Source organism: Oryctolagus cuniculus, chromosome 7 (genome assembly GCF_964237555.1).
Source record: "Oryctolagus cuniculus chromosome 7, mOryCun1.1, whole genome shotgun sequence".
Classification (NCBI taxonomy): Eukaryota; Metazoa; Chordata; class Mammalia; order Lagomorpha; family Leporidae; genus Oryctolagus; species Oryctolagus cuniculus.
In genome coordinates, this window is record NC_091438.1 from 55275348 (window position 1) to 55291541 (window position 16194).

Sequence of the window (16194 nt, forward strand, 5' to 3'; positions counted from 1 at the left end):
AACTGCATACATTTCATTGAGGGGAATTTTACCTCAAAAAAAGTTAACAAGCATAAACAAACATGTGAACTCTAGTTAACATTATTTATGCTAAGCAGAGTTTAGGGTTAGACATACTGGTGTCTAAAACTTATTTGGAAATGCATTAAAAATGAACAAATGCATGGGTACGTAATGCAAGTAAAACTAAATGTTTACTGCAAAATCACTGCTTACTGCCCAGCTTTTTCAACTTTTTTATGTGTTTGAAAATACTCATGGGGCTGGGGCTGTGGTGTAGTGGGTAGAGCCGCCGCCTGCAGTGCTGGCATCCCATATGCATAATATGCATAATATACATAATAAATACATGCAAAAACCTAAACTACAACTGGCTTCAGCATTCATTGACTCTATATTGTCATCAATGGTCCAGGTTTTTTCAGCATCCTGCTTTGCTGATCTCAATGTTGGATTTGTCCTGAGGATGGTACAAAAATGGAAACAGCGACCTCATGTATAACATCTAGAACCAACAACTTAAAGAAGAGAGACCTTGGGGCCGGCGCTATGGCGCAGCAGGTTAACACCCTGGCCTGAAGCTCTGGCATCCCATATGGACACCGGTTCAAGACCCAGCTGCTCCACTTCCGATCTGGCTCTCTGCTGTGGTCTGGGAAAGCAGTAGAAGATGGCCCAAGTCCTTGGGCCCCTGCACCCATGTGGGAGACCCAGAAGAAGCTTCTGGCTCCTGGCTTCGGATGGGCTCAGCTCCAGCTGTTGCGGCCATCTGGGGAGCAAATCAGCAGATGGAAGACCTTGTTCTCTCTCTCTCTCTCTCTCTCTCTCTCTGTCTGCCTCTCCTTCTCTCTCTGTGTAACTCTGATTTTCAAGTAAAATAAATAAAATCTTCAAAAAAAAAAAAAAAAATAAGAGACCATCTGGCCCTCCAGTAAATACCACTGCTGTCTCGTTTGCCAGAATGTCTGTCATTTTGTTTCCCTAGTTATGAGGGAAATACGATTATCTTAGCCTTATCCTGTCAAGGGCCAGGTTCCCCTAAGACATCTCACCTTGTGAAAGGGAGATTGGATGAATCTATACTCAAATGGAAAAATGTTATGTTAAGCAGGTAATCATCTGTCTCTAATGTGTATGCTGAAATTGTAGTACGAAAGAACTAATAGATGTATATGCATGTGGGAGGCTGGCGCTGCAGCGTAGCGTGTAAAGCTGCCACTTGCAGTGCCGGCATCCCATATGGGCACCAGTTCATGTCCCGGCTACCTCACTTCCAATCCAGCTCTCTGCTGTGGCCTAGGAGGGCAGTGGAGGATGGCCCAAGTCCTTGGGCCCCTGCACTTGCATGGGAGACCTGGAAGAAGCTCCTGGCAACTGGCTTCAGATCAGCGCAGCTCCGGCCATTGCGCCCAATTGTGGGGTGAGCCGGTGGATGCATGACCTCTGTCTCTGCCTCTCCTTCTCTCTCTGTGTAACTTTTTCAAATAAATAAATAAATCTTGAAAAAAAGATGTATATGAATGTGTTTTAGTAAGGATTCTGTTCTCAGATAATGTAGAACATATAATATCTAAATAATATTTTGTTTTACAGACATAAAATTCAATGGCATATTTAAATTGTATAACTTTTATTTATTCAGTTGATTTATTGAATGCCTACTATGTATCTGAGACTTCTCTTTAGTTCTTTTATCATAGAATAGAGGTGATAGAAACAGAACAACAGGTGTGTAATTGATACTAGCGATTTACCTCTTACTGCATAATGACTTCCACTTTGATGTCTACAGCACTGTTTGAGGTTTATGCTTATTAGCAAAACCAGCACTTTCATTTTTTGCCTTCTATTTGCTTTTATAAATAAAATTCACTAAATATTCAAACAAATGTCCAAGACACTGATGCAGGCAAAGTTGGCAATACGGAGGCAGCTGAGCGGTTGGCTAGTAACAGTGCTAGACAGCCCTTGCACAGCACTTACTCTGCCAGCATTGCTCAAGGCACTTGACAAGTCCTAAGGCCCTGATCTTTACAACCACTTGGGGAGGCAGGAACCACTGTGTCCATGCTGCAGATAAGACAGTGAGGTCCACGGGCGGTTTTGCAGTTGGTCAGCGCACTGCGAGCTGTGACTGGGCCCTAGCTCCTTCCAGACTCAACCTCATCTCTCCACCCTCCCCCTCACAGGAGCTCCTGCTGCACTCGGGCTAAGCAGGGTTCTCACAGCTCCCCAGGAAGCCTTGCTCCTGCCAGTCCCATGCCTTTGCACACACTGCCGGCCTGCACTGTTTTTCTCCACTCAGACTCATTCTTCCAGGCAGATAGGCCCACCCTCCTTAGAAAAGCCTTCTGCTATGGACTGGACACGATTTGAGCATGTCCCCCAAGGGTTCTCATGTTGGGACCTCGATCCCCAGTGTGACAAGGTTCACAGGTGATGTGGAACTTGCAAGAGGTCTAATGGTTAAGACTCCTCCTCCAATACCCACATCCCACATTGGAGTGGCTGGTGAGAACCGGCTGCATTCTTGCTTCGGGTTTCCTACTAGGAGGCAGCCAGTGACTGCTCAAGTAGCCAGGTCTCTGCCACCCACCTGGGAGACCTGGATCAGGTTCCTGGCCCCCAATATTATCCTGGCATAGCCCCAGCTGTTGCAGGCATTTGGGGAGCTCGCTCTCTTTCTCTCTCTCTCTCCCCTACCTCTCACCTCACTGTATTTCAAATAAAATGAAGGTAAATACAAGAAAATGTAAAATAAAGAGGTGGTGCCTAATGGAGGTCTCAGGAGGTCCTGCTCTCCAAGGGGATGAAGGGAGTTCTCCTGGGACCCCTAGTTAGTGAGTTGTTACAGAAGAGCCCCTCCCTGGTCTCCGGCTTCCTGCCTAGCTATGCAGTGGCTCCTTCTTGCAGGTCAAAGGCCAAATTGGACAGAGCCTCTGACGTTGGACTTCCAGCTTCCAGACCGGTGAGCTGAATAAAACCACTTTTCCTTACAAATCACCCAGCCTCTCGCGTGTTTTGTTGTAGCAACAGAACACAGACTGATACAGTTTCCCTGGCCAATGCACTGCGACACAGGTGGTGCCTGCCCAGCACCAACCCAAGCCCTCTCACCTTGCCCTATTTATGTACTCACAGATCTGGGTTCACCACCAGCACCAGGCCTGGCTGTCCCCTCCTTGCTGCACCCCTGGGGCTGGCTGCTACGCATGACCTGTAACAGACGTTTAAAGCTTAGCTGAATCAATGCAAAAGCTGGTGGATTCCACACTTTCCTGTCTCCTGTATACTGTCTGACACCACATATTGTAGATAGTACAAAGGAGTGGGAGCCTCCTTTTCCTGCCAGCAGCCCAGCTTAGTAAAAACAAAGCAAAGCAAAACACGCCCCCTTTCCTCCCTTCTCCACATCACAATTCAGATCACCGAATCTGAACGGCTTTCCAGCTCTCCCGTCGGCGAATCCAGCCCGGACGCGGGGAGTCCACCACCCCTGCACCGGCCGCCGGGGCGGGGGAGCCGCTGCGAGAAGCCGCCTTCTCGCAGTTCTTGCCTATTAAGGTAAGAGGCTTCGGCTGGGCGCCGGAGCGGCCGGGGGAGGGTCCCCGGGAGCCGCCTGGCAGCCCGCGCGCCCGCACCGCACCGCGAACCCAGGCCCGGGGCCCGGGTCGGCTGCACCGGCAGGCGCGCGGCCGGCTGCAGCGCGGCCTCGGGCTATCTTCTCTCTAGCACCGGAGTCGCCCTCCTGGGTTTCCATGGCCACCGAGGCCGCGTCCTCAACCCTCCACCTTCACCTCGGGCCTCCAGGGAGCCCCGGCCGCAGGCGACGCCCCTTCCCCGCGGAGTTCGCGTCCTCCCTGGAAGGCAGGGCGGGAGGTGGGGCGGCCCCGGGGTGCGTGGGAGGAGCACACGCGCCCCCTCTGGCCGCGCCCCCACCGCTCGCCGGCCTCCGCGCTTCGGGTCCCCCCCCTCCCCGGGCCCGCGCCCCGCCCCCCGCAGCCCCGCCCCGCCCCGCCCCCTCCCCGCCGGCGCCCGCCGCTCTTGGCGCTCGGAGCGCGGGCCTGGGGACTCGGGAGCCCGCCGCCGGGGCAGCAGCATGGGGCGCTTCCGCGGGGGCCTGCGGTGCATCAAGTACCTGCTGCTCGGCTTCAACCTGCTCTTCTGGGTGAGAGCCGAGCCGGGAGGGCCGGGCCGGGCAGGGGCCGGCCGGGCGGCGGGCGCGGGGCCGGGGTCCCCGGGGAGCTGACCGCTGCGGCGTCCCGAGCCGGGCTCCGGGCAAGGGAAGGGTGTTCAGACGGCGGAGGCGAGAAGAAGGCAGACAAAGGGAAGGCAGAGAAGGGAACGGGAGAAGGGCAGCGGCGGCGTGGCTCTTCCCCACGAGGGAGCCCTCTGCCCGGGGTAGCATCCCACAGCGGAGCCACCAGGTGCTGCTCCTCGCCTGCCCAGGCTCGGTCCGGGGCGGCCCCCAGATCCGCCGGCCTCCTGTGCTACCCCCGTTTCTCTCTGCCATCCTGCCCGTGCCCAGCCAGGCCGGGTGTTGGAAGCGACACCCCTGGCCTGGAGCCGCGGGGGGTGGTACCCCTTCCGTAGCGAGTGGACGCACCCCCTGGCTCCTGGTGGTTTTGTGGAGGAGACTGAGGGATAGGAGTGAAAACGGTGAGGGATGGGGGCAGGGTCGTCCTTCTTCTGAGCATTAGGGGAGGGTGCTGCCGGATGGGGGGTGGTGGTGGGTGCTCTTCCGTGACAGGGGTGGGGGATGGAGGGGTCTCCCAGAGACATCTGCCCCCAGGCCCCAGCCCACAGCCCGCAGCCTCTGCTAAGCACTAACGCTCCCAGAGATGATCTCATTCAAGTTTGCAGCGTTTTATTGAACTGACTCCATTCCCAGAATTAGTGGTTCGCAGAGAGGGAGGGCTATGACGCGTGGCTCCTGTATTCCTGGGGCACGGCCAAGGCTAGACCATCCCCAGGTGCCAGGACACCTGGTCCCGGGCTCTGGAGGACTGTAAGACCAGGTCTGAAAACTGTGTTGTTGGCACCTTCCTTCGTGGGCTTCCCTAAGAGAGCACCAGCCAGTGCTAGGTCTCAGGTGGTCTCACAGAGGGCTCCTTTGGGTGAAGAGGTTCTTGGAGCCGGGAGGAAGCAGCAGGGCCCCGGGGGTGCTTTGAACCCACTGGGCTGGAGGTGAGGTCCTCCTATCTGCTCTGAGGAGGCTGTCTTCGCATGACTGCAGCCAATGAATTATTGAACAGTGGGTCCCGCTCCCATCTGCCAGCCTATTAGCCAGGAAGGCTCCGGACCTCCGGCAGCTCCAAGCTCTGCTGCGGCCGAGAGGCCTCCCAAGCAGCCGGCAGCAGGGGCGAGTAGACAGGAGGCGCACAACAGGCAGCCCCTGCGTTTTGAAGAGGCACGTGGCATTTGTACACCTGGTATTTATTTCCAGCGTACTACAGGGAGAGCCATGGCAGAGTCCCGTATGTTGCATTTTTTAGTAGCCTGCCTTAATTTCAAAAGCCGTGAATAATAGATGTCTTGCTGTAGTGACACCCTTCATTCTCTATGCTTACAAATCAAAAGAGGTTTTGAACAGCCTGAGAAGGAATTTGTAGGCTGGGTTCTGTGCTTATCCATCGCCTGATGCTGTGCCAGCATTCCCAGGCACAACTGGAAGCATTGACTGAACGTGTGCAGTGGGTCAGGGACAGAGCTAAGCGCACTCCTTTCACTATTACACGTATTATTACTTCTTAGTAGTAGTAAGTCATCACACGCTTACTACTGTTATCCCCACGTTTTGCAGATAGGGAAACAGAGGTTCGAACAGGTTCACTTGCCCAAGATCCCCCAGCTCAGGGCAGAGACAGGGCTCCCCTCAACCTACCAGCTCTCCAACACCGTGGGGCGTTCCGTTAAGCAGGGGTTCTCAAAAGTGTGGCTCCTCAACCAGCAGCCTCAGCATCTCCCGGGAATTTGTCAGACAAGCACACTCTCAGCTCATGGGACCCTGCAAGTGTTTCAGCCAACCATGCAGGCGATTCTGACCCATGCTCCAGTTTGGGAACCACTCTTAGAAACAATTCACGGGCAAGACATGATTTATGAATGTGGGACACTGTCCACCCAGCTGCTGCTCTAGCTGTGGAGACACGACTGATACATATAGAACAATGACAAAAAGTAAGACAGCTTGTTGCCACGTGACAGATTTCACACTGTGGTCTGTGAACGCAGGCAAGAAGGAACGGAGGAATGTTTGAGTGGCTCCACTGTTAGCCAATGAGGTTAGCCATGACCTTGTAAGTGCTCTAACTAAGGAGTTTACAGAAAGGGTCAGAGCACTGGCGGAACCCAGAGAATACTCCTACAAAAGGACATGTTAGGGTGAACATGTGGGACTGGTGGGATGGGGGTGGGCACAGGTGAGCCACCCGTGGAGGGGCAGAGCCAGGGGCCAGTGAGCTGCCGTCTGGCCTGGGAAGCAGCAGGCTGGAGAGCAGAGAGCCCAAGAAGGGTGTTCTTAGGCAAGTTATTCTTTCCTCTAGCTGGTACCGGAGTTGTTGAGAAGATTAACAGGAATCGTATGAAGTATCTGCCCTCACCTTCCTATGAACCTAGTGCACAAGAAGTGTTCAGTGTCATTGTTTTCATTTTTCAGTGCCGGCATGTAGGAAGCGTTCCATAATGTTAGCTCTCTTTCCCCTGACCCCTTTCATGGCGAGGGGTCGTACACAGGTGCTCGAAGCGACTTGGAGCTCATCTTCACTGAACAGTAACTTCACATGCCCCTCCCCCTTTGACCTTCTGAATTCTCCCTGGGAACAGGAATTTCTGTTTTGTCCGCTGCTATATCCAGTGTCTGGAAGAGCCCCCAGCCCCAACCCTAGGAGGCATCAAATAACTATCTGTAAAAATGAATCAGTGAATTTGTAGGTTGGAAAATTTGGCCTTCCTGATCCACACAATCAATTACCCACTCTTTCTGGAAGACTGGCCCCATCTCTGCCTGCTCATCATGCGTTTTCTTTGCTTAGGTAGGGTGAACCCTGTAGGGATGTATGGGGGCCTTCCATACTTGCTGGGGGAGGGGACAGCAGTAAAGCTGTACAGGAGCCACCCCAAGTCTGTAACTACACAACCAAAGCCCGCGGGATGCACTGAAGCAGGTTCCTGATGCTTTAGGGGAAAACAAGGGTGTGGTCTGAATTGTCGGGAACCTACCTCCGCGAGCCCCACCCTGGTTTCTGAAGTTGTCTTTCCCCTGGTAGAAGGGCTTTGCGGGGAGTCTGGGGAAGGGGCTCAGAGCCCAAGACAGCTGCCCTGCAAGGACAGGCCTCGGTGGGACTGGAAGTGCTGACTTGCCCAGGACCTCAGATGCACACGGGCCTGGGTCCCCCTGGGTGACACGCAGACACTCACCCGCAGGCAGGCGCAGAGGCCAGGGTGTGCTTTGTGATCTGCCATTTGACAAACTGATCACAGCCTCCTTCTGGCAGCTGGCTTTACGTCTCCCTAGGCTGTGCTCCTGGTTTTATAAACATTCAACTCCCTCCTGCCAGAGCTAGCACAGCCCTCCTGGCCCTGGCCCGGGGCTGCGGACTGCACTCACCATTGAGTTTTGCAAAGCAAAAGCCAAACCTAGCCACCAGCCCACTCAGTCATTCCTGCTGTCATGGTTGATGTCTGTCATGAAGCCCCTCCCAACATCTGTCACGTCTAAATGCGGGCGCAGCCATCAGTGGATGGCTGTGCCTTTCATTGAAATCACCTTAATGTTTTCTCTCCGTTGCATAGCAATATAAATAAAACACTGCAACCCCCCAAGCCACATACATTCATTTGAAGAAAAGCCTGGCGCTGTTTGTTCCTTGGTTTATTGTTGTGTGCTCAGCGCTTTCCTATCATTGTGCTGCCCTGAGCCGCTCCTGCTGCCGTCCAACAGGAAGCAGGCCTGGCTCGCTGCTGAAAGTCACATGCCATATATGGCTAGCTGACCTTGCTGTCCTTTCCTCTCGCTGTCCTTGAGGCCACCTTGGGTTTTCACTTGGTGAGGCCTGTCAGGTGCCTGCAGGAAAGACAGCGGCTCATGGGCTTGGGAGATGAAGCTAAAGATCACTTCTCTCTCTTGCCCAGACTTACTGCAAACAGCAACTTCAGAGCCATCACTTATCAGAAAGACTGGTTTTAAAAATACCTCAAGGGACAGGCATTTGGCAAGGGGATGCCACTTGGGATGCCTGTGCCCCTTATTGGAGTGCCTGGGTTTGAGTCCTGGCTCTGCTTCTTGTTCCAGCTTCCTGCTAATGTGCACCTTGGAAGGCAGCAGGTGGTAGCTCAGCCCTTGGATCCCTGCCACACATCTGGGTGACCAGGAATGAGTTCCCAGTGCCTGGCTTCCGCCTGGCCCAACCTTGGATACTGTGGGCACTGGGGGCGTGAATCAGTGCAGAGGAAATTTCTCTCTCTTTCTCTCTCTCTCTCTCCCTCTCCCTCTCCACCACCTCCCTCCCTCCCTTTCTCATGCTCTCTCTCTCTCTCTCTGTACCTTTCAAATAAAATAAATTTTAAAAAGTGTTTTTAATACCTAATATATGTATTCTTTGGGTTCCACCCAAAAGCTAGACCACCCCTGATGGCAAGCAAGAATCTCTTTAGCCGCACTGTAGGACAGCAGCAGTACCCAGCCCTTCCCGTGACAGAGGGAGGGAGCTAGTGTTGCTAGGAGTGAGGGGTCCAGAACAGGGGCCAGCATAGAGAGGCCCACGCCAGAGTTCCAGTGGGCTGGGAGATCTCGGACAGGTTGAGACAGTGTGGCAGTTCAGGTCCAGGAATTCAGAGCTTGGGAGGTGGATACTGGCATCACACCACCTGAGTTTATTCCTGGCTCCACTGTTTGCTGCCTAGGGGACCTCGGGGAAGTTGTTTAATCTCTTTGAACTTCAGTTTTCTCATCTATAAAATGGACCCAATAAAGTACCAACATCTACAATCTTCATGCAAATAAAGTTAATTAATATATGTATTGTAATAAGATGGTACACACATATAGTAATTACTCAATAACGTATTTGTAGGAATCATACAGGTGGGAAAGTAAAGTCTGGACTCCAAGAGGTTCATAAAGGCCAAGAGAAACAAGCAGCTGTTTATTGAGCCAACCAAGCAGAATGGTGAGAGTCTTAAAGCTTAGCAAGGGTGTGGCATCAAGAAGATTCCTTCCCCTACAACAGTTCACTGAGCAGATGTGTGCTTCTGACCACCTACTATGTGCCCGACATTCTGCTAAGTGCTGAGGATTCAAAGATGACTAAGACACAGTCCTTGATCTCGAGGCTCTTGGCTCTGTGCTTAGCCTTCATCTGGCCTTTGGTGTGGTTTATTCCGTCTCTAGTCTTTGCTCCTTGAGAGCAGAGACACAATGTACTGCCATCCCCTTCTTCCAGTCCCTCAGCACCTAACAAAGGTTTAGCATGGCCCCAGCTAACAGAGCTGTGCACCCTGACCAGAGCCGGGGCTCTCTGTCCCCATCCCGATTCTGGGTTCCCAGGGGAGGCAATGGAGAAACCTTTGGTGACCAGTGCCCCTCAAACTAGAATGGTCACACAGAGTGCATTGGGGGTTGTGCTCAACTCTATATTCTGTTCAGTAGCTCTCCATTTCTGACAGGCACCCAGCTGCTGCCTGTGCTGCTGGCCTGGGCACACACTTTGGGAACCACTGTTTTCAATGCGGCTAAAAGAGGCCAGAGCCCACCAGTGGCACCTGTTTCTGAATGGAAACACCCTTCCTCTGGGCTTGCTCACCTGGCTTGCTTTCTGTGGCCCCCTTAATTCCAGTTACCACTTTACCATGATTGTTTTAAGACTTTTTTTTTTTAACATTAATCATTGATGGTTTCTAGAGTTACTTGGAGGCCACCTGTCTGTTGTCCATTGTATTTCACTGTGTTATTCTAGAACACTCTCCAGGAAGTATCTTTGGGTCTCCAATCGTATGTGACAAAAGAAAGCAGCCTCCATCCCCCAACCTGAGTGTTGTCAGTAAATCTCCCAGCAGGGCTGTGCTGCCACAGCACATTGATTCTGTTCTGACCACTGAAACAAATCATGTCATGGCCAAGGAATTAGAGAGAAGGAGTCAGAAAGAGGATGAGAATATCAGATGGCCTGGGGGTTACCAGGGCCTGTCTTTTTCATCCTCTTTGAATTTGAGAACAAAATTAACAATGCTAATTAACATAAATTGTCTTAGTTTACAACATGCATTTTCCCATTCAATAATTGAATCACAAGAACCCTAAGAAATAGTATCATTACCCCCACTTTGCAGATGAAGGAGCTGAAAGTCACACAGTAGGGAGTATGTCCCAGCTCCTATGATTTTAACTCCCTGTATTAGCTAACTGGAATATGCAGAATACAAGGTATAATAAATGTTACTGGTGAAGTCCATGACCAGGGAGGTTATGTCCAGTGTCAGATTTAATCCTGATGTGTTTCAGAAATGCAGGTGTAAAAGAGATGTAGAAAATAATCCAACAAATGGGAAAAGCAGGAGAGAGACTGAGAACACTACAGATCTGTTCAAGGCAGAGCTACAATAGGAGGGCCATTGAGAAAGAGGATGTAACAAGAGAGTTTTTTTTATTTTGTTTTGTTTTGTTTTTTTTTTTTTTGACAGGTAGAGTTATAGACAGTGAGAGGGAGAGACAGAGAAAGGTCTTCCTTCCGTTGGTTCACTCCCCAAATGGCTGCGCCAATCCGCAGGTGCTTCTTCCTGGTCTCCCATGCAGGTGCAAGGGCCCAAGCACTTGGCCATCCTCCACCGCCCTCCCGGGCCACAGCAGAGAGCTGGACTGGAAGAGGAGTAACCGGGACTAGAACCCGGCGCCCATATGGGATGCCAGCGCCACAGGTGGAGGATTAACCAAGTGAGCCATGGCGCTGGCCCCAACAAAAGAGTTTTAAAAATTAACTTCAGCAGCAAAACCATGAAGAAGAGTAGCAAACAGTATATAAACATAAGCTACGCGCTGGCTGCTTTCCTACAGACATACTTACAATGACGCCCTTGGTCCTAGGACGGGAAGCTGTCGTCATCCCCAGCATGTACCCAAGCACGCAGAGCCCGGTTTGTGTGTGTGGCTGCAGAGGCCCTGCCCTTTAACTCCTCCAAGGCTACAGACTCACGGAGAGACAAAGCTGAAACTCGGCAAGTGTGGGACTTCCAGGCCTGCACTGGCCCATAGTATCTCTGCTACAGATCTCAGGTAGCTCTTTCAATTGCATTGAATTGAAATAAAATAAATGAAACGTGATATTCTGTTCTTCAGTCCCAGTAGCCACGTTTCAAGGGCTCAGCAGCCATAGGTACATGGAGGCAGCACAGAAAAAAATTCCCACATCACTGGACAGAGATCTATCTGATAGCACCAGTCTAAATATAATTACTGTTTCTCTCTTAAATATCTCTTTTCATTCTTTGTTCTCATTGGGTCTTTAAGACACTAAAATTAAAGAAAGGGGACATAGTTTCTATTCAAGGCCACTGACACTCGAGGATAGATGGCTTAGAAAACTCGAGGGAATTCCAGCTGTCATGGAAACAGATCGTAGAGCTAACATAGAAATTAGGAGAGCCTTCACATCTGAGTTATTGGTATCATGGGAGTAGCTTGTCCTGTCTTGAAAAAGATGAGGCTGTCAGCTTGAATGTGACATTAGTGAGTCTACTGATGTCCCACTGATGTCCCACTAAGTGCTGGACACTCGCTGCCCTAGTGTGTGACGTGAGGCCATTTAATCTGGTGAGGAGGCACCATAATTGCAGACGAGGAAGCAGGGGGTTAAAGGGTTGTGACTTGCCTAAGATCACGGGACTAGTAAAAGGGGGAACCCAATTCAGACCCAGATGCCTAACCCCCTTTTTGTCCACTGTTTGAACACATGGACACGTTGTGATCCTGTCTAACGGCGCTGTTGTTCAGTGGGGACTCTCAGAAGAGGGGAAATGTCTAGAAGAGCGGTTGGCAGAGGTTCTGAAATGCAGGCCAAGCCCTGTCCTCCCTGTGGTAATGGGGATTGGGAAGCAGTCCGCTTGTGGCTGGGAGGGTTGAGCAGGCTTGGCAAAGCTCTCCGCCGAGACAGGGCTGGGCATGCCGGGCCGGGTGAGGGTGCGTTAGAAGCTGGTGTCCCCCAGCCTGGACATTGACTTGTTCTTCCTGCACACCCTCACATCTCTCCAGACCTCAGTGAATGGGTCCGTGCCGCACCTGCCTGACCTCCAACAGGCTCTGGTAGAATTGCTAAGAAAGTTCTCTGGAAAACACCACGCTAGACTCATGTTTCGCTGAATTCCTTGCCAGCTAACTTCTCGTTAAGCAAAGCATTTCGTCTTGTTCCAATCTAACCTGAAACATTTTCATTCTGCCTTAGTCTCTATAACAGCCAAAACGGGGTGAAGCTCATTATTCTTGGCCGGTACGTAAGAATCCTGTTTACACCAACCTGGGAGAGTACTTGGCTGTAACGTGAATATTGTTTAACATCAGGTCTTTGCTTATGTAAAGCTTGACATAGATGAGATACCACAGGGGTCACTGATCACCCCCGTGATCAGTCTTTCTGTGTTCAGAGAACCAGCCGGGTGCTACAGACAGGAAGTCCAGAGAACCTAGAGAAAGTCAGTTTTGTCCTCCCATTAAGTTTAATTCGGACTCGCTGGGTTGGGTTTGCATTCTGTATGGATTTAATCTTCATTTGCTAAAGCCATGTGCTCACTAGAATTGGTGGCCAGTAGTCTGTGACATTAGTTTTGTTTTATAAAGAAAACTGCACAGCCATCCTCGTTTCCCTAAGTCTTGCTGTTTCCTGCTCTCCTCTTTTCTCTGCGTCTTCTAAGAGAAAAAGCACAATGCATAACCCCTGAGTCAACACAACACACCTTCCAGTGCCTGTGTGTCTAGTCACAGCAAGCTGTTCATCGCGGGTTCCTTTTCTTCCCCTGCACTGATGTTCTGCCAGGGCTTCCAGCTGTCTCCCAGAAATGTCAGCGAAGCCAGGCAAGTCAACCTGGTAACAACCCGAACCAACAGAAGCAGCTGTGTTTGGCACAATGTACAAGAATAGCCTCCCATTCCTTCCAGCATTGACCAGAACACTCCATCTAGCCAGGCTTGAATGGCGGCAACCTCCCGTCTGTGCAGGAATTCAACATGGTAAAATAGACTCTTACCTGAAGGAAGACTTTCTTCGCATGAGCTCGGTCCTGGGAAAGTAAGAGGGGAGTCAGAAGCACAGTGTCTGAAGGAGTTGCCCTGTGTTTTCCCAGCCTTCTCATTGTCACCTGCTGCCACCGGCCTGCCGCACCTGCTTCTGATGGGGAGGCCAGGGCAGCGGCAAGGTCGCTGGGAGGCTGTTTGGTGGGAACGTCATCTGGCATTCCTCTCTTGTATTTTTGCAGATAAAGTCCTTGATTTTGAGAGGGTGCTATCTGAATGCTGGCCTTGTTTTCACTGTGTGAGAAGATGAAAATCTTGGGAGGCGATTTTCCTCTTTGAGTAAATTGGCATCACTTTGCAAAGCAAATGTGCCTCTGGCTTTCGCCCGCTGAAAGGATGAGGCTCCATTACCCTCATGATAGCATAATGGAGTTCACAATCAGATCGAGAACGGTTCCATCTAGGAAGCGAAGTGCCGCCAAGAGCAAGCATTCGCTTAAAAGCCTTTAATGAAAACTGTAGGGTTGAAATGTCATTTCTGACTTTGTGTGACTTCATCCCGAAGAGGAGAGGTACAGATGAGTTGGACCTGTGTGCACGTGTTATCTGCCCCAGAGAAGCAGAACCAAAGATCGCTGTCTCTCCTTCATCCGGTGGTGTGCCGTGCGCGTGCAGGCTGCTATCGTTGTGTGAGGCATTCACGTGGCCATACAGAGATTGATTCTCTGGGCCCATGCATGGTGCATGGCACATGGTCCTGCAGGCACAGCAAACCACAGAGCTGACACTGCAGCTCTCATTTTGTGTTATTTTCCCAAGGGGCTGTTTAGCTGATTATATTCAACATTGTGTTCATACAGCGCCTTCCAAGGTATCTGCCATTTCCCAGGTGCAGCTGCATTGAAAATAGTGTTTCATGAAGTCTTCCCATGAAGAGCTGTGAGAGACTTTGTTCCCGATCGCTCCTGTCAGCTCCACTAAGACAGCTCAAGTGACAAAGAAATGCAGTAGACTGGGTAGGTTAACCACAGCCAGTGCTCTCTGCCGGTTTTGGAGACTGGAGGCCAGCCACTGAAGGTGGCTGCATTCCCACTGTGTCCTCTCATGTTAGAGAGAAAGAGAGAGAAACTTAAGTCCACTAATCCCAGTGGATCAGGACCTCACCCGCCTGAGCTCATCTGGAACTCATTATCAGGGTGGTTAGCCCAGTGGTTAAGACACGCGCATCCCACATGGGAGGGTCTGGTTTGATTCCCAGCCCCAGCTCCAGCTGCTGACTCCAGCTTCCTGCTCCTGCAGACCCTGGGAGGCAGCAATGATGGCTCAAGCAGTCAGGTCCCTGCCCTCCATGTGGGAGAGCTGGATTGAATTAATGGCTCCAGCTCCGGTCTGGCCCAGACTCAGCTGTTACACTCGTTCAGTGTGTGAACCAACAGGTGGGAGCTCTCTCTGATTCTCCCTCCTTCCATCTCCCTCTCAAGTAAATGAATAGAGAGCTAAGTAGTCTACACCATCACAGCTGCCGTCACATTGGACGTCAGGTTTCGCCATGTGACTCTTCAGGGGGACACAGTCCAGCATCACCTCCATGGCGTCTTTGTGTAGGTGCTCCGTTCAGCCATTTGGCAGAGGCTGTCAGGAGCCCACTCTGCCAGCTGCTTGAATGCAGCAGCACAGACTCCGTCCTGCCCTCACACACCTTAGGCCTGCAGTAAAAATGTGTTTAACTTGCAGACATATGTAAGCAGCAACTGTGGCATGAGCTGTGAAGGCAGGCACATAGCTAGGCCAGGATAGGCTTCCCTGAGGCGTGACGCTGGAGCTGACCTGGGTGTAGGCAGTAGCTGGGGGTGGACGGTGGGTCACTCAGAGTCGAGGAGGTAGCCAGGCAGCGGCCTCCTAGGAAGCAGGAATGACACAGGTGGCCAGTGCTCTCACCCCCTGCCCTGTGTCTCCCACCTATGTATAGGCACCCATGATGTCTAGAACTGTTGTAAGTGGCACTCTGCACCCAAACAGGGGGTTTCTGCTGGGCTTGGTCACCAGACACCAGAGTAGCGTGGATTTGCCCTTGTGACCCTCGTCAGCCAGTATCCAGGAGCAGGGAGTGGGGTGACGAGAGGAGCCAATGTGTGGAGTGATCTCAGTGCTACCCCCTCCAACTGGATGAGTGCCTTCCTGGACACAATGTGTGTGATGTGGGGAAGCTTAAGTCAAAAAAATACACCTTCAACACAGGAAATTTCGGGGTTAAGCTGCCATCTGCAGCACTGGCATCCCATACAGGCGTCAGTTCAAGTCCCAGCTACTCCACTTCCAATCCAACTCCCTGCTAATGCACCTGGGAAAGCAGTGAAAGATGGCCCAAGTGCCCACCCAGGTAGGAGACCCGGATGAAGCTCCCAGCGCCTGGCTTCAATTTGGCCTGGTCTTCTGAACAATGAACCAGTGGATGAAAGATACCTCTTTTTCTGTCTCTGTCACTCTTTCAAATAAATAAGTAAATCTTTAAAGAAAACAGGAAGTTTCATCAGAAACCCCAAGAAAATGGAAATAACCCCAGTAAAATAGAGTTGAAGTCCGTTAACAACTTCTGCTTCATGACAAAGGACCTGTCCTCAAAGGAAATTTTCTGTCCCTTCACTTTGCTTTAAATACTTTAAGTCAAGTCTTTCTTCAGACTTCTCTTCTGTTTCTCTGGCTTTAGAGCACAAACTGTCATCTCTGTAGGCACTTGCTTACACTTTGTAGTTCTGTGTCCTGAAAACTCTGGGGAATATGGTTAGCTACTGAAAACACGCCTATGAAAACACATAATACAACCCCCTGCAGATCCCCTATTTACTAGCATGGGTTTATTTGTCACTGTGTTCCTTTCACTGCATTCTTCTTTTATTTCTAATTTACAATTCCTCTTTGTGAAGAGTGGGCCCACTTTGATCCTCAGAATCCTGTTTCAACATTTCTGGGTGCCT

At 51.3% G+C, this 16194-nt stretch overlaps 1 protein-coding gene across 2 annotated transcripts in view; it reads left to right on the forward strand.

Annotated features, from left to right (window-relative positions):
- Window positions 1-3428: 3428 nt before the first annotated feature.
- Window positions 3429-16194, forward strand: part of TSPAN2 (tetraspanin 2) — a 40564-nt gene continuing 27798 nt past the window's right edge. The window contains exon 1 of one of the 2 annotated variants that reach the window (XM_070076899.1): window positions 3429-3564. Coding sequence is in view for 1 of the 2 variants with exons in the window: in XM_051856133.2 (XP_051712093.2) it covers window positions 4100-4168 (69 nt within the window). In the remaining variant the exon portion in view is untranslated. Of the gene's footprint in view, window positions 3565-4026; window positions 4169-16194 lie in introns of those variants that run through there. The other variant, XM_051856133.2, reaches the window with a different exon arrangement.